Genomic DNA, 25,745 nt, shown 5'->3' with positions numbered 1-25,745 from the left:
TACTTGTGAAAATATAAAATATTTGTTTAACTAAACACAACTAAAACTAGTTTTTAGGATTCATTTGTGATAGCCTACATTTAAAGGGGTAGTTCACCCAAACATTTTAATTACATGATTTACTCACCCTCAAGCCATCCTAGGCGTACATGACTTTCTTCTTTCTGATGAACACAATCAGAGTTATATTTAAAAATGTCCTGTCTCTTCCATGCATTATAATGGAAGTGAATGGCTGTTTCTGTTTTGAAGTCCATTAAAGTGCATCTATCATCATAAAAGTGCTCCACACGGCTCTGGCCGGTAAATAAAAGCCTGTATTTTCTAATTGATTATTCTCTGTAATCTCTAACTGTCGTACGCGCGTTCGCGAGAGACTGCGTATGACGCAGGCGGATAGTGAGTTCTGGTGATGAGCGTGGTAGCGCAGAGGACAGCAAAACTAAACGTAGTTCTCGCGAGAACTATATTCTCACCGGAACGTCCTACGCCATACGCTGGAACGCCAGTCTCCCGTGAACGCGCATACAACAGTTAGCAAAGTTAGAGAGTACAATTTGGAAAGTTTTAAATATGGATATTTGTACAAACGGATCCCTTTGCTTCAGAAGGCCTTTATTAACCCCCCGGAGCCGTGTGGAGCACTTTTATGATGATAGATGCACTTTTATGGAAAAAATAATCAGCAATTCGACTTTTTAAAATAACTTCGTCTGAAAGAAGACTGTCATGGGGAGAAATCATGGGGTAATTTTAATTTTTGGGTGAACTATCCCTTTAATTTGAACCAGTTTTACCTGGTTTTTGTTTGTTTGTTTTTTATTACATATCATGCAGACACTGTTATATGCGTTTGTTTCTGTATGTCTGTCTGTATGTAACATTAGAGGTAAGTGCAGCATTGTACAGTATAAATTATTCTCATATTACACTCCATGTTCCAACCACCATCCCCATTCACATGCTTGTCATAAATGATGTCAGCCAGTGGCCTCATTTCTCAAAGGCTTCCAGAGCTTATATTAAATATGGTTCCCATTTCTATGTATTTATGACAACATCTTATAAACCACACATTAACACTGCATATAAAATAAACATGCAAAAATAGAGAACAGCAGTATGCAGCATTATTGAAGCGATTCACTAACTAATTCCCTCAGTAATACTGGTCTATATCTGCATTGAGGAACACAATTGTTTACATGTTTTATAAGCTAACTTTAATACAAAAAATGCTTTCTAGACCAGCTTATGGACTGGCAGGATACTAGTGGTAATATTTTAACAGCTGGAAATACAAACCATAGCGTCATTACCACTTCAGATGTGCGCACGATGAATCTCTGGAGTGTTATGTAACTCCGGCCACATGGTGGCAGTGTTGTGACGGGTTAGTTCACCGCGTGCCTCTGTGATAGGAGCGCGCGTGTCTGAAGTCAGTGGGGTGTCTGTCTGTGGCCGCTATTTTTTTTGGTCAGCACAGGACTTTAAAGAGTTTAGCAAGATCACTTTAGACTTCCAGCGTGTAGTATGTGCGCGTGTATTTCTGCTAGTGAGTACGTCTGAGAGAATATTAGTATGAACACAAATACACGTATGTATTATTTTCCTGAAACTTTTAGCACATTTGATCCAAGTTACGCAAACGAGACTCCCTTATCTAAACCTTCTCTAAATGAATGTGAAAGCCTCGACTTACCACGCCTTATTAATTACAATTCTGAATCTCTCCAATCACAACCTCCTCCGTGTGACTGTTCCTTATAAAGTCCCAATGAAATCAAACATTTTTTGTTTGTTGTAGTATGAATATGTTATTCTATATGTTATATCTATACGTTAATGTGCTCCAAAACAATTACAAAACTTGCATTTAGAAGATATTAAATGCAAAACTTTGTTTCAAACTTAGTTTTTTTCTGCCAATATGGATCAATGATTTTGATGACATCACACTGTACGTTCAATTTTCTGTCCAATGAAATGCTCTCTAGAATCTGAAGCATCCGGCCCCCTACATTATTAGCTCCTGCAGCCAGGAATTCACCATGTGGAAAATAGTAAATGTGTGAACAAGTAAACGATTTTAGCGCAGCTTCATGAACACACATTTACTATTTTCCACATGGTGAATGGTACATAGTGCACTATATAGGGAATATGATGAGGGAATGATTCAGACAGTATGAATATGCTTTTCATTTCCGGAGGGCATACAGTCTGCTCCAGTCCAGAGACAAGATAGCACAGAGCGGATCATATGCGCAGGTCGAAGAATACCAGAAAACCTATTGGACCCATTTTAATTCTGCACAGAATGTAATTTTTTTTAAAGCTATATGGAGGAGATAAGGAAGAAAATGTAGCTTTGCCGAGCTCAGCTGCAATATAAATGAAATGCTATAGGCTATTTAAAAAAAGGGGAGGAACTGTTTATGTCCCGCCCTGTCTTTCTGTTTCAGTGGAAATTACAAAAAACACATTAAATAGCTAATGCTGCGTGTTTCAAAGCACTTCAGTGGGCCTCAGTCACCATGTATCTAAATTGACAATTCTTCTTTTATATATATATGTCATTGTAAATGATTTATCTTTTCAAATCATTTTAAATTCATGTAATCAAAATAACTTGCCCTCACTTTTGCAGCGACATCTCTTCTCTGACGTGTTTGCTTGGCGCAAGGGCGGGACGACCCGTCATTCACATGACATCACCGCAATAGCAAACCAATCCATACCAAATGGGCAAAATCAAGTCCCGCCCTACGTGTGTTCTTGTTCGAGAAGCCGCTTCATTCAGATATACCTCACAGAATAGATAAGAAAAAACTATTATAACTTTGTCACGTTTAAACGATGCCTTTTTAATTACTTTCTGAATATAGTCTCCATTCACGACTCCCTCTATCCGTGACTCTTCCTTAAACTTCCCTGCTTGCATTTAGCTCTTTTTCTCCCGTCGCCATGGACACGTGTGGGTGTTGCATATCGACTCCACTCGCTGTTTCTGTGTTATATGTTGTAGCAAACAAACCAAGACACAGTATACTACACACATCTTTCTTCTTTTCTCTCTCTCTCTCCCTCCCTCTATCTCTTTCTTTCTCTAAAGGTCCAGTTGCTAGGTAACAGTTAATTGTCAAGAAATAGTTACATGTGTTGCAATGTATTCTGTGATTGGCTGCTTGAAGGAAACGTGTATGAGAAAGAGAGAGAGAGAAAAGGGAATGAAAAAGAGAGTGGGGGAGTGAGACAGGAATAGAAAGAGTAGGTTTGTGAAATATTGAATTGCAAATGGTTTTAAAATAAACAGCTATTACTTTAAAAATAAAAAGCATGTATGACATTCTCATGATTAAAACCAGCTCTTGCACACAGGAATCAATAATCAGAATGATATGTTTGACATGGCTCGATGATGGGAACAGAAAAGAGCGATAAGTACTTTGCTTGCAATTTGTTCATGATGCGGTGAACCAGACGTATCCAGGGCAACACCAGTGGATAATAAGCTCTCATTCACGTTTCATGTACATTGTCACGAATCAAACCTAAGCTTGTGTAGAGCACATGAGAAACGAAGGAAAATTTGTCCTACAATTTTCATATTAACAGCATGAAAAACCAAATGAGATTCATATTTAGCACATGATGATGACACTGGGGGGAAAAAAGAACAGAAAAAAGGAGTGTCACCATTTCCTCAGATTCTTGCTGCTGGGAATGTATGGAAAAAGACAGAAGGACTATAAAGCTTGAGATCTCTCCCTTTTATTTTGTTTTTAGTCAACACTGTTTTGTACAAAGAGACAGAAGAATATATCTTAGCACTTTTCACACTGTGTCTGTATTCTCAATAGCTTAAGTATTGTGAAATGTCTCATTAAATTATTATTGTAGCCTTAACACATGTAATCTCTCTCTATACAAAAACAGAAAAAGAAACAATTTTTGTCATATTTACAGAATCTGTACAATTGTGATCCATAAGTAAGATTTAAAATAAGTGGTTAAAATACAAGAAAGACAGAATTGAAGACAACAACGGTGTAAATTTGTGTCTTAAATTCTGATTCTCGGATGCTATTAGAATGGCACTGTGCTCCTGGTCCAGTGGTCTAATAACCTTTTCCCCATGTGGCTATAAAAAATCTTCCAGACAAAAATGTATCTCAAACTTCAATATTTTAAATATTTGTCTTCATATATTAAAAGGCTATGGAAAGGGGACGTAATTATTTACAGCAGACATAATAGATAACCATTGCACTGTGCTCTGTTTCCTTTTCTCTCTCTCTCTCACACACACACACGCACGCACAAAAACCTGCACGCTCACACACATGCCCACTCTCACACAGAGGTAATCAAGCATATGATTTCAGATACACATACAATCATATGTGACGTACCTTACTGGGGAGGGCTCTAAAATGACAAAGCAATAAAATGGAGCCAAACTACTCAATCCTACCAGTCATCAAGGAAAAAAGAAAAGACTGTTATTAGTTCAAATGAGAATGAATGAGAAGGAGATAAAACACGGAAAAAACACAGAACATTGGCTACTTTCCCTCCCGCCCGTTTTATCCGCACCATCTCCGTTGTATATTCTGCGTCTCACACTAAACCTGTATTTATCAAATGATATTAGCATGCTTTTACAAGGCCACATCTTTAAAGTGTGAATCGAAATGAAATATAAAATTGGAAAGCTTTTCAGGAAGAGCAAAGGCAAATGTCCCTGACACTCACACACAATCACACAATACGTCCTCTACATACTGTAGTACTACTACAAACTATAGGCTTGACTCTCCATTACAAATACAGAGATAGACAGGAAATGCAATGGTCTAAGTTTGTCAACACATCTCTTGCTCTTAAAAAAAATGACACACTGTTATGAGATATCTTGTGAGATATCCTTAAAGGACTTACTAAATAAAAGAAAAAAGTAGACCAAGCATAAAAATAAATCTTAAGGGTAAAATGGTCCCATGCTAAGAAAGGTATTGTGAGAGCAAGTGAGAAAATCTTGTGAGACAAAAAAATGGCAAAATTAGCTTTGGACACAAAAATGGTCTTCCCATTACCTATTATGATTATTCCTGACAAACTATCACCCAGATTTTGATCATTTCCATGACAAGTTATTTTTCCATACATGTCCATTTTTCAAAGATCTTATCAGAATCAACACATCTATTGTATCACCCTGAACCTGTACGAAGCAACATATTGCATCCACAAAGCACAGGCATGATATCTAAATAGACATAAATGTATGAAACGCTAAAGATATGGCAATAAATAAGTAAAAGAAATGCATGCTCGTCTTAAACACAAACTTTCACACAAAGACAACTGAGTCAAAAAAGAATGGCAAAAAGTTAAGATAAAAATTCACAAATTGATAGCTATACATCAATTACAAACCAAAATTGTATAAATATTGTGCTTAAAGTGGAGATCTGTTTGGCTAACAGTTCGTTCACAAAGAAAATTTATAAACAAAATCTGCAATAAACACAACTAACTTCAAGTAAAGGATTTTTTTAAAATCTAAGCTGTGGGCCAAAAGTTAAAAAAAAGACGTTCAGACTGCGCTGCCATGAGTTCATTTGTGGCTTTGAAAATGATGGGGGGAAAAGTAAATAAATTCTTGCAACGAATCTCATGTTTATCCAATTAAATGAGTTTACTTGTTTATTGATTTAGGCAATTTAGTTAAATGATATGTTTGTTTTCGCCTGTGCCCATCCAGAATTCCTGAGAAATACCTCTGCTTGATATAAGTGGGTATTAAAACTGCAAATTAACTTCAAATGGATAGGGGGAATAACTTGAGTCATCCCTTCCATTATTATGTCTTAAGTTTTTTTTTTTTTAAAAGGACTTGGGGAATATAACAAAAATATCTAGAAAATTTCACTTCTGCTGTACAGGTGCAGTAAAGGATTGTATTAGCCTGGACAACAATCGGGAGGATATAGAAAAAATCTTAATGTTTATCCATGCCATTGAGTTTTAACTGATACGTTTTGCAGCAAAGTTGGATTGTTAACCTTCACTCTAATTCTTAAAATATCAAAACAAATATGGTAAAACATAAATCTGAAGAGTTACATCCTTTTTGTCTATTCACTGTACAAAGTGGAAAAAAGAATATTTACATAAAATGCAAGCATTTGCTGAGAATCTTGCAAAACCATACACACGGTGCACTGGTGTCTCCCTAAGGAAAGTACAGATAAGCATATCCAATACTAACTGCATTCTAAGTGGAAACAAATCCATGACACAGTTGTTATTTTACTGCTTGATCAAAGACTTCCTAAGAAATGGGGGACAGTGGAGAAAAATATGAAGTTGATTTGTGTTTCTATATTGTAGATAAACCCATACAACTGCAGCTCAACTCTCAGAGGATACTGTGCACTGTACAATGTTGTGCAAACCTCAAATATCATACGTTCCTATTAGTAGAACTTGTCAGAATTGTCATTTAACTGGTTTTCTTTAGAACCTGGTTCTCAAGATTAATACTATTATGAACACATTCAGGCTACTTTACGTCTCCTGGATATTCCATATCAGTGCTTATATCATAAAAGAAAGTTTCCACAATAATATGAATCATCCAATGACAAATCTGTGTGCAGTGGCCAGAAAGTTACCATGGCAATATGACCTGTAAATCTGGTATTCTGTACGTCTTGGTAAGGCACATAACGTGCTGTGTATTAAACCAATATTGTTCTAACAAACGGAACATTATAAAATAAGATGAAAAGAATACATTTCCTTCACAATGATATCTCAAGTACAGCTGAAGTACTTTGCAAATCATGCCTTGTACACACATTTCACAGCACTCCATACTGGTAAAATAAACTTGAATAACCAATAATAAAGAACCTTTATGGAATCCACGTTTGTCTACAAATCAATTAACAATCAAATTAGCTCAATTGATAAATCAAAAAAGCCTCCCGCAAAGTGGTTTGTTAACCAAGAACTGAAACTACAGTACAAATATATAACAGCATAAAACACCCAGAAACCAAGCCCAAATGGAACATCATAAACATTGTAATAATATATAATAATATTATTATCAAGAACATTATCAATACAATTATTGTAAGTTTTACCCTGTTGTTTAAAAAGAGTAACTGATTTCCATCCACAATTGTACAAAGGATTGTACACAGTTGTCTCCATCAGGATCGGCCGCTGTTTTGATGTTAGGAGCAGAGAAAAAGTGGGATATACAAAAAACGAGAATAAAAGAGTGGAATAAACAGGTCCCCCCCCCTAATCTCAACTTTTCGACAGTGGGCAGGTCCCCTCTCACTATTTACATACGTACGCTTGGCAGCGCATGATCCGTGTAACTTAATGAAAGCATGAGTCAGTTCCCTACACACGGTTTCCTCTTCTTTTTGTGAGCATGAAGGTACTAATTACACACTGCCTTTTCAGTTTTCTCTCAATCGTCATTCCGAATGTCCGTTGGCTTCTTTTCCACATTTCCATATGCTTCTGACTCCCATCTTCAGACATCAGACTCTATACTGGAAAGCTTCTCATAAACATGTCCGTTGCTCGATCCATTAAACGGTCTCTGTCCTTGACCCATTCCTAACCCATCCCTTGCTGACAGCAGCTTGTTGTTGCTAGGTCCTCCACCGTGGTGGTTGCCAAGAGGCCCGCCCAAACATAGCTCCTTGGGGAACCGAGGGGCCACATTGGACATCACCCCAGAAGTTGCGGAAGCAGGCAAATAGGAAGTCACCCCCATGGAGCCCCGGAAGTCAGCCCGACTGTTGTTGAGGAGCTGTTGCTGCTGCTGTTGTGGCGTCTGTTGCTGCTGCGGCTGTGCCTGCTGCTTTTTGATGTAGTATGATTTGGCGCCGTGTAATAGACACTGGTCGTCGCCGAAGGTTGGGATGAATGGGTTCTGGTTCACCTTATCTGGGTAGAGAGATTTAGACAAGGAGTAAGTCCCGACCCCTCGGGTACCGCCCACACCTCCTCCCATCATGCCTCTATCCCTGTCCCTCATGTCTCTCTCACCCACGGAGCGACGGTGCAACCCACCTTCACCCCCACGGAATAAGCTAAATGATGAACCCCCACCCTTCCCTCTGTCCCCAAAATATGTTGTCTCCCGCTCCCCTCCCGCATACTGCTCAAACATCTGGGCGTAGGGGCTTGCGCCTTCCATGTAGCGGTCTTTGTCTTTTAGGCTCACGCTTCGGGGTGGAGGAAGCATTGACGCTCCGCCACTGCCTCCAAACCCACCCATCCTGCCCGCCCCTTCCTTCTGCAGCTCTACAAATGTGTCATAAGAGTGCTGCCTGCGCAAAACCTTACCACCTGGGCCAAATTTTCGCCTCTGTACCTGGGTTTGGGCCCCTGTGCCTCCCCCTGCCTTTCCGCTCTCCAGAAGGTGCTTGCCCCCAATTTGATCCATGAGGAGGTTGTTGTCCTCACTGATGTCATACAAGTTGCCCGGTTTCTTGCATGAATCACACCGCTTGCAGGAGGCTGAACTAGGGCGGCTTGAGATTTGTCCACTCCCTCCACTGGATCCCCCAACTCCCCCAGCAGCTGGATAGCCCCCGGCCCCGCCTCCCCCATGCATGCAAACTGGCTTGCTTCCTCCACTTCCAACCCCTCCACTGTGGCAATTGCGGCATTCCCAATCCCCTCCAGCCAACCCTCCTACCCCTCCGATGCCCTTTTCCCAGCATGCATGGCCCTGTTGCCCAGGTGATCCTCCTCCCATTCCACCCTTACATTCTGTCTTCTTGGATTTACCTTTCAGGAAATCTTCCATGGGAACCAAACTAGTGCACGCTCCCCCAGCACCACTGCTACTAACTACTCCACCGCAACCGCCTCCGCCCAGTCCCACTCCTCCACCCATTCCTGGAGCATCACTTAAATCCAAATGTTCCCATGGAGATGCCCCTTCCTTGGCACGAAACTGGTCCACATAGAAGTCCCTCAAATTATCTTTGTCTCTGAATAGATAGGAGGTGCAGTTACCACCTCTCTGGCTCTTGCGCTCCACGGGTGGAGTGGCTGATCGGTGTGCTTGTGTTGCTGGATGATGGTGGTGATGATGGATAGTGTGGTGGGGGCGTCTCCTGAAGCCAAGCTCAATCTCATCCTGCTCACGGCGAGACTTGGCAGAAGCTGGTCTCTTTTTTAGGCTGTCCCTGTACTGCTTGCGCCGTTTGCCGTGCCCTTCAAGGTTCCCGTAGGTCACGGTGTGAGTGGAAATATCAGACACGTCGGATCGAATGTTTCCATCATCCCCTCCCGATCCCACCCCACCACCCCCACAGTACCTGTCATGTCCTGCAATAAACCCTGAACTGGATGCCCCACCCTTGAAGGAGAACTTTCCGTATAGATCGGGCAGGCCAGACTTGAAGCTTGACTGGGTTGGGTGACCTGCAATGAGGTCAAACTTTTCCCTGTTCCGATGTGTCAGCGACTGCCGTGGCTGAGTGGTGAAGATGGGCGCTACCCCTCCCCCTAAACTGTCACAATCGTACCCACCCTCCAATGAACTGGCACTCCCTAAGCTACGAGGTCGGTTAGGCAGGGGACCCGACATACCAAGAGCCAGTTCGGATCCCGTGCCCCCATGGTGGTGTAGGTAATGATCCTGGTACAGGTTGCTGTCCTTCAGGTGCAAGTTCCCAAAAGTCCTCTCCACTTCGCTTACATAGTCGCTGAACATGTTGTCCTCTGGCAGGTATGGTGGAGGCTTGCAGTCTGCGTGGCCTGCTAGGCTGCGCCGGTGTTCACTGATGTCATAAACGGCTGACTCACGATGGCTGTAGTCCAATGCGCTGTTGGGTGAACCATTGACCCCAGGCACAGAGGTCATGTTTTTGGCAGTACGCAACAAACGGAGAATGTTGGAGTGGGTGTTGTTCATGTTCATGTTCATAGTGGCTGATGGTGAGTTAAGGGCTGATTTGTTCTCTTCGATCTGAACACCATGGATGCAACTGTAGATGCCCTGTTGGACATAAAATAAGGGGAAAGCAAAAGCAAAGGAAAGGAGAAGAAGGAACAAGAAATGTGGGATTAGATTAGTTTAATAAAGTTTAATTAGCAGCAAACATGTCCACAATTCTGATGCAAAGTTCAAGTCAAACCTTTCAAGGCTAAAGGTCCATTCATAACAAGGACGATAACCATATAGTTCTAAAATTCTTAAAACATTCTCAATATTACAAGAAAAGCAGAGTTCACACCACAGCTGTAACGATGACGGCACAGAGAAACAATATCATTGGAATCACATTAAGAACAATTTTGATCAGAATCCATCCTGCTGTAAAAATCTTGAACATTTAAGTGGCTGACATGCATGGGCTTAGAATAAACAGAACAACAACATCCTCTGTTGTGGACGCTAGTATAGTTATCTTTCTTGGTGTGAACAGGCCTTAATTCCCTTCAAGTCTCAAAGTTTTTATAGTTTTTAAGTATTTATGTTTTCAAATTAGTTTTGTAATTACTGTTCTGACTGTCTTCTTTATGCTGTGGTTTAGTTTTATAAGCCTGATGGTGGAAAAATTAATTATTACACATTTTAAAAACATTCAGGGATTTCCTTTATCACATCATGTTTAAAATTAACTGTGTATCCATCACTGTCTTTAACCTTTTGACATTATAAATACAAGAGGAGAAAAGGCAAAATGAGGGCATAAAGAGATGAAAGGAGAGAGAGGAAAGCAGAATGAAATAAGTTTAAGAGAGAGAAACGACAGGGGTGAAAGAGGTTGTGATTGATGGTGACAGGGTTGCAGTTAACTCTGTGGTTTTGACTGCCTATCAATGTCTTCAATCAATGTGATTAAAATTCAGCTGACACCAATGTGTCTACTCCTCTGAGTCTCTCCTTCATCACTGCCATGACAAATTAATTACGCAATATTGTAATAAACCTCTTCAGCTCATTCACCACGATGCAGATTTACTAAATTTTAATCCATTTATCTGTGTAGTTTTGGCAGTATTTTATCAAACTAATTTCTTAATGGCAAATGTGTTATTGTGAGGCTGACTGGGAGTCAAAATACTTTACATTATCGTATCTTATTTATATTGGGTGCTTCCATTTATATCCATATTAATAAGTTGTGATTCCACTAAAATGGAATGTCTTTTAAAATTTTATAAAAACTTTTTATAACAAATAATTCATGAAACACATGTGGAACAAATCGAATTCTCTTCAAAACATTTCAAAGGCTAAAGGTTACTCTTCTACTGGCGATCCGTCCCTCCAGTGAGGCAACATGTCAGAAATGTTTCCTGTCTCGCTCTTAGTCACGCTTAGTGTCTATCCACTCCTGTGTATTTTTTCTCTCTTCTCTTTATGTTCCTCTTATCTCCTTTACCTTCTGTCTTTTTTTAACTCAGGTCAACCTTCCCAGTGTGACTCTTATTCTCATTCATCTCCTGACCCTTCAATCCGATTGGGTTGGAACATATTCTCTATTCAGTGTTATCTCATTTATTTTTCTCTTTCCTTCTTTCTCTTGAGAGGTGCCATTCTCTCCCATTTTTTCTTTTGCCTTTCCCCCTCTATTTATTTTAGATTCTTCTTACCCCCACCACAGCAACACTGCTTTAACTAGTGTTCAAACACGCATCTACATCTCAAAGGAACTATATCTAGTAATAAAATCGGTTTGCTGTGTCTGTATTTGTAACTGGGGAAACCGATACAAATTGCTAACAGACCAATATAGTAATAATTTTTCCTGTTAGCCTTAATAATTTGTGAACTCAGGTATCATTGAGTCACTTGCCAGCTTGGTCAGATAAACTGATATTTATTCCCTCTGTGCTCATCCCAGACATTATGTGGGTCATGGCAACACTCCAAATTGCTTGAGGCACGATTTGATGTCCGAGTTCCAGACTCGGTCCTGGAGGGCCGCTGTCCTGCAGAGTTTAGCTCCAACCCCAATCAAACACAGCTGAACCAGCTAATCATTGTCTTACTAGGTCCTATAAAGGCATTGATTAGCTGTTTCAGGTGGGTTTGATTAGGGATGGAGCTAAACTCTGCAGGACAGCGGCCCTCCAGGACCGAGTCTGGGGACCCCTGAATAAGAGACTGCTACTTTGGCCTACATCAGAATGAAACTAAACTGAATGTACTCTTTTCACAAAATACACCACATTTGCCACAATTATTCCCTCCTCAAATTAAATGTAATCATCATCCAAAAGTTTAAGCATTGAGATCTAATGCTTCTAATGTAAATTAAATGCTTGTACATTTAAAAAAAATAAAAAAAATAAATTGCACTTTTTACACAGCAAACTCTTTTTCTTAATCAGTATATTTTTGTTGTTTCCAGTAAAAACACTTAAACATCCTTAAAATACTAAATTCAATCAAGTGCCAAAATGAGCCAATTGCATAAAATTATGTTCTTATGTTCATAATGTAATTACATTCAAGATACATTTATTGAAATATATATATATCTTAATATTTCTCAGCTAAATTAATCTTGTTTTAAAGTTGGTATGGGTTTTCTAAATGCATATTAAATGCTTTACCATCTTACCATGTGGATATGTTTATTACATTTTTTTTATTTAAAATTTGACCAATCAAAATGTCACAACTGGATCTTCCGGTGAAAATGACATGCCTTCTTGCTGCATTCACTCCCTGTCATAATTACCATAGGCTCGAGATTACAACGTTATTTGGAGCTGTCCTCGGATTGGGAATTATACGGTGACGCTATCAGTCATTCAATTGGTAAAAATGTGCTTGTCATTTTCTTTTTTTGTAAATATAATTTATTCTATTCTCACCAGTGTTCAGTCAGTTTTGACATATTAAATATGCATATTTGTGATATTTTTACGTTTTATAAAGGGCATTTCTCCTATAATCTTATTAAATATAGGCTATGCTTTAGCTTTCATTTTATATTAATAAATTTGATCTATTAATTAAATAAAAACAAGACACTATTGGGCTGTTACCAATCAAATTAAATAATTTACACTGAAAAATTACAACTGTTTTAAATAATGAGATTGTTTTGAGTAGGTAATTGTATTTTTGATTTAAAAGATTCATTCAAAACGCTGAATCATTCAGTAACACACTGTTGCTGTGAAATTGCCCCTTAAAAAAATTAAGTTCCCCGGACAAGCGGGTAAGTCTTAATGTCGAGCCCTGCGGTGGTACAGCGGTCATGTGGTACAAGTAGGCACTCTCAGAAAAGTTCCATTTTACAAGCTGTAATTACGAGCTCTGTAACAGAGTGAATGCTTTTTTTACAAATTGAAACCTCGAAATTACGGTAATTCAACATAGCGTGAATGCACGTTCTCTCTGGTGACATATGCAGGACTTCTTCGCCCCCTGCAAGCTTACGTTCATCTGCTTCCACTTTGAATGTAAGACCCACATCTCAAAATCCAAATCAACAACCGAGATGCATAGTCCCCAGCCTACTTTGTCCCTTCCTAACAATCCACCACATTTGGATGTACATCACACATTATGGAAAAAAAAAGATCTTTAGGTACTTCCGTTTCATTGCAACTTTAAGGATAGAAAATATATTTTTACTGGGTGGCAAGACAAAGACACCAATTAAGAAAACGATTTGCAGTGTAATATCTTTCTTACCTGTGCTCTATCTCCAAAGCTTTAAGACTTTTGAACTTAATAGGCTCCCGAATAATATCTGGGTCAACCCTTGTGGTTGTTTGCCTGCTGATCAAAAGTTCAAAAGTAAACCTGCCACTCACCCTGCTGATGGAGAAGGTCATGCCGGGCTTGCCCGAGCACACACCCATGAAGCAGAATCGCAGTTGCCAGTAGAAGAGGTGTTCTGCGATGAATGTGATAAGGGACAGGGCCATTGCAGCTCCCAGCATGTAGAACACACCTGCCATGTTGTCTACATCCAGCTGACTGCTCATCACCTCATTTTTCTCATTGTGGCAGATGCCAGTCAGCCACAGGGCCTCAAGTTCCTCCATCTCACCTAAAAAGAAACAGGAAAAAGATGGCTAATTTCTAAAGTTGCGATTGTTTGCGTGTAAGAAAAAGAGAGCGGCTGTTTGTAAACCTTTACCTTCTGCCTCTCCCGTTGTGTGTTTATGGGCTTTAAGAGCGCTTGAGCGTTACAGTTACCGTTAGCAGATAGGTCTGTTTACTTTGTCTATCCGTGGCAATTTTAGCAGTGCGTTCATTTAGAGCCCCCACAAAACTGCACACAGTAAACAAATTACGGCCCCTGCGAAGTGTAACATTTGTCATGATGGATTAATCCAAACTCGTACGCACTGAAGCTCTCTTCTCATTAATGATTGCTTATGGGAGTCACTTGAGATTTGGTTCCCAGCTCTAATAAGGGCCCTGAGGGGTCTGACATCCCGCACAGGAGACAGGATCAAACTCCAAAACACCATTAGGTGTCCTGCAGGTCTGTCTTTAGGGACAAATGCAGATATACACAAATATACTAAAAAACACACACATGCAAAATATTTTATCCACTCGGAGGTTGAATGGAAGTGGCAGTGGGAACTTTACCTGGTGACTTAAGCCTTCAAATCCAAAAGTGAGGGTGAATGTGTGCGCGGGTGTTTGCATGCTGTGCTGGTGCATTCATGTGTACCTACATGTATATGTCACCCAGTTGATGCCTTCCCAGTGTACTTTTGAAATAACACAATAGCCCCATTGACACTTACAAATAGGACTCCTGGATCATATGCTGGCTTATATAACAACATGTGATAGACCCAACCGTACCTCTACATGCCATACCACTGTCAGTATGCCGAACTAAGGTGCACTGCCTGCTTGTCAATATGCATATGAACGCTCACTGTGCCACTAATCTATTCTAACGTGTCCTGCTTGTGTGACATACCCATGCATGTGGAATCACTAAGTATGGGATATATATTATATAAATCTATCTAGATGCCAATCTGATGCCCATATATCTATAAGCTCTCCTTACAATCTATCCTGAATGTCTAAAATTAATGAATGTATGGGGTTGCATAGGGCATGTTCTGCATGTGTCTTTGGATGTGTTCCAAACAGCCTGTCATCTCAGATGCTGTTTGGGGAAGAGAGGATGATTTCCAGAAATGGCCTCTGGATCTGGATTACTAGCAGGTTCTAAAGGAAAGCTCTCAAATCAAAATGAATTAGAAATGTGCAGATCTATTGCCGTTACAGTACAGCTATTACAGCTACTTGGTGCACTATATTAGTACACTATTTATAATTTAGTACAGCTACTGCTACATTAAACTGAACATACACTACTAAATATTTTTTAGTAAAACATATATATATATATATATATATATATATATATATATATATATATATATATATATATATATATATATATATATATATATATATATTTGAATATATATTTTACAATTTCAGCATAATTTCTCCAATCTTTAATGTCACATGTTCCTTCAGAAACCATTCCAAGATACTGATTTGAACTCAAGATACAGTTGGGCTGCTTTTATGTTGTTGTTTTTTGCGGAAACCATGATACTTAGGATTCTTTGATACACCCATTTGTAATACAATTATATGATCTATTTAAAAAAATCACAAATGCAAAGTAATAATGCATTGTGCAAATATGAACAAATCCTTTGGTTTGACACTGTATGTTACGGCGTTAAGCTTTGAATCACCTGTAATATGAGATCAATTCTTAATGATTTGATGAGGACAGTAATTCAATATTAGCTTTATTGTGCTTAAACAGAATGTGATTCTCACACAAAGGAAGCTCTGAAAAACAGGCTGCCATATTTTCACACATCTAATACCATTTTGTGTGGCATTCTTGTTGGCGTACTAACAGACAGTGTAGGCACTTGTCATCTCTTGCCAGGTATTCTTCAAAACTGTTTGCCTTGAGGGCACATTGAGAACCATTTAAAGAAGAAGTGAATGAAGTAAACATCTCAAGCTGTGAATTCTCTACACATTCACGCCACTTTTGTGAACAGCATTTCAGTGCAAAAACCTGTCTGATTCACTAACCACCACCCACAAGCCATTTTAACCAGGCACTGTCTGTTAAATGTTATAGCCTTCCATCATGCAAATTGTGCTTAGCAAAATGTTGGGACTTTTTTAAGAATCATAGATGATAAAACAACCCAGACAATACAGATTAATTCTTAGTGAATTTCCCCTAAATATTTTGTGCAGATTACAGGGTCCCTACACATTTTCAATGAAAAAATCCCATACTTTCCCAGACCAGTAAATTACTAAAAATGAAATTCCATACTTTTCCAAACTAATTTATCACATTCATCCAATGCAATGACAAATAAAACAAAAGTAAATAAATTAGACAATATTTACCATCTCCAAAAAGCTGCAGAATGGCGAGGTCCACTGCCCTCTTCCAGCCTGAGTCTTTCTGAATGGCAATGCCATACCCTGTAGTAGCAAAGATATAACCACTGCCAATGGTCACCAGTTTACAGCCCTCATCGCGTCCGGCCATGTAGTTTAAGACCGCTGCATCGTAGATAAATGCATCCAATTTACTACATAGGAGGAGAGAGGAGTAATATGTTAGAATGCCAGTAACTCCTAGTCAAAACCTTATTCTTATTTTCAGTATTATTGATTAGGACTAGATGGAGGCAGATGATTCGCTGTGGCGACCCCTGAAGGGAACAACCGAAAGAAGAAGGAATATTTTCAGTATTTTTGATACAATAGTATAGTTTTTTTGTATAGTATAGTAATTTTCTGGTTTCATTAAAAATTGTATTACAATTTTAGTAATTTTATTGTGTTTTTGTCTCTTTATATTAGTTTTTTTAAAGGTCCCATGATGTGGATTTTTTTTATTATTTGTATAATGTTTCCTGAGGTGTACTTTTATTGCTAGAATGATTTTTACAGCATAAAATGTCATAATTTAGAAATAAAAGGCATTTTTCTATTCTGATTTTAGCCCTCTGGCTGGAATGCTCGAAGGGGCGTGTCTGCTGTGAGACTTCAGTGTAAACACCCACTGTTGTGATTGGCTGACATCTTTGCATTTGAAATGCGTATTACATGTGCAACCCTTCTCCAATATTTTTACTACATTTTTTTTACTACTACAGCTGTCGAGATTAACCAATCGTGAAAAAGTTGATTATAGCATTATTTTTAGATCTTTTCCCATCACATGAAAGGCTGTAGTGATGAGCATTGGGCTTGATTCGCTGATGCATAAACGGTATTAAACGATTTACAAAAAAAATCTGTGTGAACTTGAATAGTTAGCTAGACATCAGAAATCACTGATCACAGATCAGTAATGAACACTGTTACTCACTGTTTGTGGCAGGGGTGTCTAATCCATATCGTAAAAGCCTGTGCTGACATTGCTGACAAAACATAAACTGAATCCATTTTTTCCAAATTGTCTATATATATATTTATTAAGTTTCATTTTATTTAGTTTTAGTTATTTTAGTACTTAAACTAAAAGAGATATGTTGCCTTGGCAACTAGCTGAAATAAAATTGTGTTTATTTTATTAATTAAGTAATTGAAATGTATTTTTAATGTAGTTTTAAGTTTAGTTAACGATAACAACCCTGTGCTAAACAAAGATGAGTAAAAAAATTTAGAGAAAGAGTGTTTAGATAATTCTTGTGTATAATCATATATATAATTTATGAGCTTTAATGATGGAAAAAAAATTACATAAAAATAAAATAAAAAAAGATTTGCCTCACCAAAGGGCCATTTAAAACAAACTGAAGTCAATATATTGAGGTATTTAAAAACAAAGTGAAAGATGCAAAAGAAATGAGGACTTACTGATGTCTCTAGCTTTAAATAATATGTGACCCTGGACCACAAAACCAGTCATAGGGGTCAACTTTTTGAAATTGAGATTTATACATGACATGAGAGCTGAATAAATAACTTTTCATTGATGTATGGTTTGTTGCGATAGGACATTTAGATAGGATAGATAGAATATTTGGCCTAGATACAACTATTTAAAAATCTGGAATCTGAGGGTTGCGAAGAGCTACATTAGCAAAGATTTCAAACAAACGTTGTCATTATGAATTTTGAGGAAAATAATGAATTGAATCCATTTTGGAAAAAGTCTGTAACAAAATGTGGAAAAAGTGAAGCGCTGTGAATACTTTCTGGATGCACTGTATGACTCCCTCAGTAAAATGTTTCACACAAAATGTATAATAGTTTTAAAATATGTTTAAAATGATGTACGCTCATGCAGGCTCCTAGTGAACACTTTTTTAAATGTAGCTTTTACATAAAGCGTGTTGCATCCTATGAGCTGCAATGCTGAAATCACATGACCAGCTAAAACTATATACTTTATCCTGGTAACTAGGTTACTAAGTAACTAAGTTATTATAAGTCCAAGATGACTGTCATATTAGCCAGCACAAAATAAACAAATGATTAGACCACTTCATAAACCACAGTTAGAAACGGAGAGCGGGGCACAACCTAACGCTTTTTGACTTTCTCAGTTTATGTAAATCCACATGGGGTTCAGAGTATTTATTTTTTCCCACATTCATTTCACACGTCTAGTACAATTATGTAGATTTGTTTCATTAATACACTGTATACTTTTTTCTTGATTTAACCTAAAATAATAGAAGTGAAATGTGACAAAATGCCCCATAGGTGGGGTACATTGTAACATGTGAGGGGACCAAATGACTATGATTTGATGATTTTATAAATAAAATGTTACCTGATATAATCAAAAAAATATTTAAGACAAACTAAAATATTTTGTCAATAAAATACAATTATTCACTTTTTCAAATAAAATAAATGGTGTTTTTTAATAATAAAAAAAAACCTACTTTATGAGTACTTTATGATCTACTTTACCAAAAACAAAAACACAGCTATACAGCATAGATCAAAACATAATACTAATTGATATTTTCTGAACATTGACTCTCAATAATTATTCACCCTTTTCTCATGGTTTTCTCAATATAATTCATAAAACTATAGAATATAATAGTGTAGTTCTAATGAGGGCTCATTGTAACGCAGTGTTACAACGTACCCCATCTGCACAACTGGGATTTAAACCATGGCTTCTGCTGTTTAGATCAGTATTAAAAAAATTATTTCAACTGTTAAATAACAGATATAAGATTCAAATAATGATCCGATTTGTCTGCTTTTTAATAAACAAAAAAAGAGATGAAAAAATAACTTAAAAAAAGCAATACATTTTGAACTTTTGCTATGGTTAAATAAATGTTCAGTGAATTTTTTTTTTTCTTTTTTTGGCACAATTTTTTCTCTATATATTTTTAATATGGGCAACGGGTAAATAAAAAAAAACCATGTACGTTACAACTAACCCTGAATTAGGTTATGCACCGCTTAGCCCTACTGATAATATAAAGGACAAAGGACCACATTCATGTTGAATCATTCTTCTACCAATCAGCATCTCCAAACAAAGTCCCTCCAGGAAGCCTCATTTTGATGCTATTATCAGTCCAGAGTTCATCCACCCACTCACACCCTGTACTTACTGCTGTCATACAAGCGTTTAATCTCGCTGTCTTGCCCTCTTTTTCTCTTCTCACCCTTTTCATACAGATATCATCTCTATCATCTCTCTCTCTCTCTCTCAATCGTGGTCTTTTTTCGTTCTCACCCCGTCTTCAGGCTGTGGAGCGCCTCGTTTACGTTTTTCTGGTGGAAGCTGGTCATATAGCTGTGCATCTCCTTGTAGTTATTCCTTATGTTTCTCTCTGTGCTGCCATTGGGCACAGTACCAAACCGGAACGGAGGGGAAAAGTCATTCGGATGTTGGAACTTGATAAAAGAGAGAAAAATAAATGGATGTAACTCATCAGTGTCCACATTGTCAATGAACACTCAAGGGGCAAAGTGTGAGAAGAGGTGTCATTTCAGAAAAGATACAACAGATCTCTTTTCTCCACCATGCATAATAGAACTTTTTCCTGTGTAAACACAAGGACTATGTTCTCTAGACACCCAAAGCTTTGCCAGGCATAAAAAGTAAACCATGACTTAGAGTAAAAAACAAAAATCTCACCACATCAATTATTAAATGGGCTACAGCACCCTCTCAGAGTCAAATCTTGTTTTCTGTTTCATAGCGGCTGGCTAATTCACATTAGCCCACTTTTTTCCACGCAAAGATGACAGAAAAACAAAAACAAATCATCACGAAACCAGTCAGCATGTGGTTGCCCAAATATGTCATCAGTCATTTGAGGATCATAAACAGTAGTATTAGGATCTCATAAGCAAAACTGTGCAGTGTAAGCATGCATGGATTCACATACTCGCAGGTAAGGACATAAAATGGCAAGGTAAAACATTTTTTAAAGGTGAATTGTGAAAAAAGTTATTTCAGTAGTCACAGATACACCCATGCTTAACCATTGACACATCAGATCTCTCAAACAAAGCAACGTTTTTAAACTTAAAACCTACAAATGCCCTACAGCTGTCTCTGCACGTTAAACAAGAACACATTATAACACAAATTACACAGTGCACCTTAAATATTGCATCATTTATCGGCTAGTCTGTGCGAATTAACCTTAGCTGTTCAACACCAAGGATGAAGTAGAGTCTGGTGTATGAAGTCAAGTCACGTTCAGTTCAAGGCAGTCAAGGCTTATTATATCCTTAAAGCTGGAATTGGTCTAATTTTTTGACAGTAGGATAAATGAGATCAATGAGAACTATATTTTTAAGAACAGCTTTTTCCTATGATTCAACTTCTGCACATGCTGCTGAATTCGACCAATAAACACTCTTACCTTTTTATCACTCAGGCCAGTCACCTGGTCCACATATTCCTCTTGAATCATAAATGCGGCCAGGTTGGCAGTGTAGCTGGCCAGGAAAATCACAGCGAAGAAGGCCCAGACTGATACCATGATCTTGCTAGTAGTGCCTTTGGGGTTCTGCACGGGCACAGAGTTATTGAAGACCAAACCCCAAAGTAGCCAAATCGCTTTTCCAATGGTGAAGGAGGGACCGCCAGGCTCTGGGTGTGTGTAAAGGTAAAGAAATTGAAATGGGGAGTTATTATATTATAATTTAATAGGAATCAGAGAGGAGTAAAAGGGCAGATGAAGAAAATGGCTGTCCATAATAAATAGACATAAATTAACTATTCAGTTTTGATTTCAATCAAAAGAATCAATACTATTCAGAGAAGCAGTACATTGCTGAGCGTGAAACCAGCTAATATAAAATCGAAAGATGGACATAATTGGCCAATTTCTATATATAAAATTCAGTGAAAAACTGAATTTCAAGTCCAAGCCTAAGGCTTTTCGCCATCTTTTACCATGGATTTACTGTTGTAACACTAACTTCGCCATGGTGTAATAATGGATATTATAAATATTATTAATGTAGTAAAGGAGTAATTGAATATAATTACAGTATTTTTTGTGATTAGCTACAGTGTTTGTACATTTATACTAAATGTATTTAGGCTACTTATTTTATACAAATACCATATAAACCATATAGTTACATTTTACCATGGCATTGAGGCACTATATGTGGGGTTTAACTGTGGTTATCATGATTTAAATATATGCTACTTTGGAACACCAATAGTTCATTTTAATAAAACTCAAAACAATCAGAATATTTAAATTTCACCATATAAAAATAAGATTTTTACACATGTTGCCGTTTTTGTTAATGAACATAAATGTGCATCTGCATTCTAACTCAGGCTACTGCTACTGTCAAATGTGCATTTCTAAGAGACAGAACACAGTACTATTAATATTTGCAGCCTGGACTGCAAACTGTGCCGAAGATATGAGTTTTATGACTTGAAACAATATCACATTTAGAAACAGGGTTGTTATCATTAACTTTTTTTTTTTAAAGGGGTGGTTGCATGTGATTTCACTTTTTTAACTTTAGTTAGTGTGTAATGTTGCTGCTTGAGCATAAACAGTATCTGCAAAGTTACAGCGCTGGAAGTTCAATGCAAACGGAGATATTGTCTTTTAAAGTTATGGCAGTTTATTGCCATAAAAAAAAAGAAAAATACATTTGGCCATCTAACCAATCTAAGCCCATTGCGTTTTTCAGAGGGGTTGGCTTCATAGAAGCTGGAAGCAGATGAGCCGTTCAAAGGACAGTGGAGACAGCGGTGTGGAATAAAGGTCAAATATAAGAAAAATACAGCGTTTTAAAAAAAAGTTTTAAGTCTCCACCCCATAAACACTACCAAGCCTAGAAAAAAAACACGGAACCACCCCTTTAAAGATTATTACAATTTTACAGTGGTGGCCAAAATTATTAGAATTAGATTGGCATTTGTGAGTCGTCTTATTGGGCCTGGATTTATTTTCCAAGAGGACAATGACCTGAAACATTCTTCTAACTATTGCCGGGACTACCTGCGACAGAGGGAATCTGCTGGAACATTGAAAATGATGGACTGGCCCCCTCCAAGTCCAGACCTCGACCCCATCGAGCACATTTTGGGGTGAGTTGGAAAATAAACTGGACAGATCTATTGTACATTCAAAGGAAAGCCTTTGGCTTCAGTTGCATGGGATAACCTTGTTGTTGAAGTTCTCAGAGGAAATAGATTGACACTATGCCAGAGAAATGTGCTGCTGTAAATGCTGCAAAAGGTGGACATTCCAAATATTAAAGTTAAAAGTGGATAAAAACAGTACCACTTCATCTGATATTTGATGGTCAGAGCAACCATCATTCAAATTAAAATCATGTTTGAGAGGCAAAACTGTCAATATTTTCAGATTCTTCTAATAATTTTGGCCACCAAGGTATTAAGGCAAGAAAATATGACTTGAAAAATGAAAAATGTAAAGAATTCAAAACTGTGAATTTTTGTTTGTCGTGTACTGACAATAAAGAGTATTTTAAAATCTGTAAAGTAACTGTCTGGATTTTCTACAACTTTTACTCAGGAGCAAAACTTTAAACCTTTAAACTTGAAAGAAAGATTTGACATTTATTGTGATAATTATTGATAGCGACTGACTTATTGTGATAATTTTTTTTGGCCATATTGCCCAGCCGAAATACACACATTTATATATTTTTAATTTTTAATAATATATTATAATATATAAACAAATAAATACATATACATATATTTTCACACACACACACACACACACACACACACACACACACACACACACACACACACACACACACACACACACACACACACACATATATATATATATATTTAAATGAAAAAAGCATATTGTACTGTAAACAAAATATATTATAAAAAGACTGCAATAAATATATTTATATTAATTTAAAGATGGCTAGAAAATGAAGACATAAATCTATATATATCTATATCTATCTATATCTATCTATATATATATATCTATATCTATCTATATATATATTATATATATATATATATATATATATATATATATATATATATATATATATATATATATATACCACATGTTATATGTGTGTTATGGGTGCTATAAGGGTGATAGATTTAAATGTGTGTGCAGACCTCGTCCATCTGCCAAGCAGCGATTATAGCCAACAGGACTGAAGTACTCAAAGACGAAGACAGCCACGGCTGAAACTATCAACAGCATAACGAACATCATTACCCAGACATCAGCGCTGAAGGGCTCTGAGAGTAACAAAAAAAAAAGAAAGAAGGGAAGACAAATTATTAATGAAGAGTGCACTTGAATGTGGAATTGTATCTTGAATCCCGTTACAATGTGTATTTAGTACTTACCTAAAAAGGCAGAAGGAGACACTGTGCCATTGCTACGAGAGACCATGACACTAATCCCTGTCTCTATGAAGGGCACGGAGAAGTCAATGACCTCTGACCTCTCTTCATTTATGGTCAGGGACCCAACTGCCATGTGGGCATTCTTAAGCACCACCTAGACATGGCGAAAAGGGACAGTTATGGCCATCTTCTGTACTAGTCTAGGCATGCCACAATTGATTGGGGGGTAACAGTGTGAAAAGAAAAAGGTGAAAGACAGATAAAACAGGAACTAGTGAATGAGAAAACCACGAAGAAGAAAAAAACATGACTGCAAGATCAAGGATAGCTAAAATCAGGTTACTTCCTACACTGGGTCGCAGTAGCTTTTAATAGCCATTTCTCCTTCTTTTCAACCTTTCCCTAATCACTACTTCCCCAAACCCATCACTTGTCCAGGTATATTTAGAGTTACACATAAGAGGCCTCTGGTGATATAGGAAAATGGGACAAAATAGAGTTAATAAGGTGGTTGTCTACATCAGGACTACTCAAGGGGCCACAAAGCCGGATCCCTTTAGCCTCCAGGGCCACACTCCTAATTTTTTATAGTGCTTCTGTTATATTAATGAGGCTACTGAGTATTACAACTTACACAGCCACACATAAAAACTAAATGGCTTCCATTATAATCAATGAAGCTGTACTGTAAGCGCTCGTCTGTGGCACGGTTTGCAGAGTGGACTATAGATTTCCGCTTGGTGTCAGATCTTTCAAATTGCACTGTGGGTTTACCATGGTGTACAGCAGAATCTGGAAAAACATGCGGGCCACAAAAGGCCCTGCAGGCTGAATGTTGAGTAGTTCTATTCCATATCCTGTTTCCTTTCTCTGTCTTTTCAAAATATGAGACAATTTTTTTGCATATTTGTTTGAGTTTGTGTTGCGTTATAGCATCTATCTCTGAGCATGAACATGTCTTGGAGCATCAGATCTCGTAAAGACATTAAGTAAACATAAAGCAAGCTACTAAAAGTCTGCGACTCCAAATGTGGTGCAGTTCTGAGAGTATTCATATGACTAGGACCGAAAGGGAACTGCATAACATTCATTCCAACTGTGGATTTACATATGATCCGGTAACTCATATTATTTCTCATCTGAATTAATGCACCAGCTGTATTTTCCCTTGGGCTTGTGCAAACTCACTTGCTCACATTTTCTCTCTCTTTCATCTGTTCTTGTCATGAGAGATAGTGTTCAGATTTTCATTTTTTGAAAAATAATACATAATCAGGAGTCCATAGAGCCGTGTCCAAGTGGTTATTGCACATTATCTTTAACTAAAACCATTTTTGTTGACATTTTCATCACTTGAATAAATAAATAAAAAATCAATAAAAAAATGTAATAAAATAGCAACGCAACATTTCCTGATCTGGTTCGCCCCTTTTAATCACAACATTTGCAGGTCATTTAACAACATTTCTTAAACTCTTTTGATCAAATTATTTTTTTAGCATACCGATAGTGTGGAAACACATATAGTCTAGAAATCTAGACGCACCCTAGCGGCAGCAAATATAATCTGCCCGCGAGTGTCGTCTAGCAACTCTTAATACCCTTCAGAGCTGTAATCGCCAAACTCTTGCCGGGCCAATCACATCGTGTATAGAGTCGGCGGGCGGGGCCATAATGACGACGGCCGTGTTGCGCTCGTGCTTCTAGTAAACACAGAAACTGGCGAACGGCGGTCTTTCGAATCAGCTTTGACCGCGACTCTGGAAGACTTGGAGTTAAGCTTTTCTCTGAGAAAAGAACAAAGAACGGCCCTGAAGTCATTTTTAAAAAAGGGAAGATGTGTTCGGAGTTTTGCCG

At 37.8% G+C, this 25,745-nt stretch overlaps 1 protein-coding gene across 8 annotated transcripts in view; it reads right to left on the bottom strand.

Annotated features, from left to right (window-relative positions):
- Positions 1-3,758: 3,758 nt before the first annotated feature.
- The window catches only part of grin2bb (glutamate receptor, ionotropic, N-methyl D-aspartate 2B, genome duplicate b), a 148,276-nt gene continuing 126,289 nt past the window's right edge, over positions 3,759-25,745 (bottom strand). For 6 of the 8 annotated variants that reach the window (XM_067441111.1, XM_067441112.1, XM_067441106.1 and 3 more), the window contains 7 exons: positions 23,889-24,042; positions 23,652-23,777; positions 20,917-21,146; positions 19,776-19,936; positions 16,457-16,644; positions 13,837-14,075; positions 3,759-10,051 (listed from right to left, as the gene is read on the bottom strand). In XM_067441111.1, coding sequence (XP_067297212.1) covers positions 7,565-10,051; positions 13,837-14,075; positions 16,457-16,644; positions 19,776-19,936; positions 20,917-21,146; positions 23,652-23,777; positions 23,889-24,042 — 3,585 coding nt within the window. In that variant the 3' untranslated portion in view covers positions 3,759-7,564. The remainder of the gene's footprint in view (positions 10,052-13,836; positions 14,076-16,456; positions 16,645-19,775; positions 19,937-20,916; positions 21,147-23,651; positions 23,778-23,888; positions 24,043-25,745) is intronic. The other 2 variants (XM_067441113.1, XM_067441114.1) reach the window with 2 other exon arrangements.

This window comes from Pseudorasbora parva, chromosome 4 (genome assembly GCF_024679245.1).
Source record: "Pseudorasbora parva isolate DD20220531a chromosome 4, ASM2467924v1, whole genome shotgun sequence".
Classification (NCBI taxonomy): Eukaryota; Metazoa; Chordata; class Actinopteri; order Cypriniformes; family Gobionidae; genus Pseudorasbora; species Pseudorasbora parva.
This window is presented reverse-complemented; position numbering and strand designations above follow the sequence as displayed.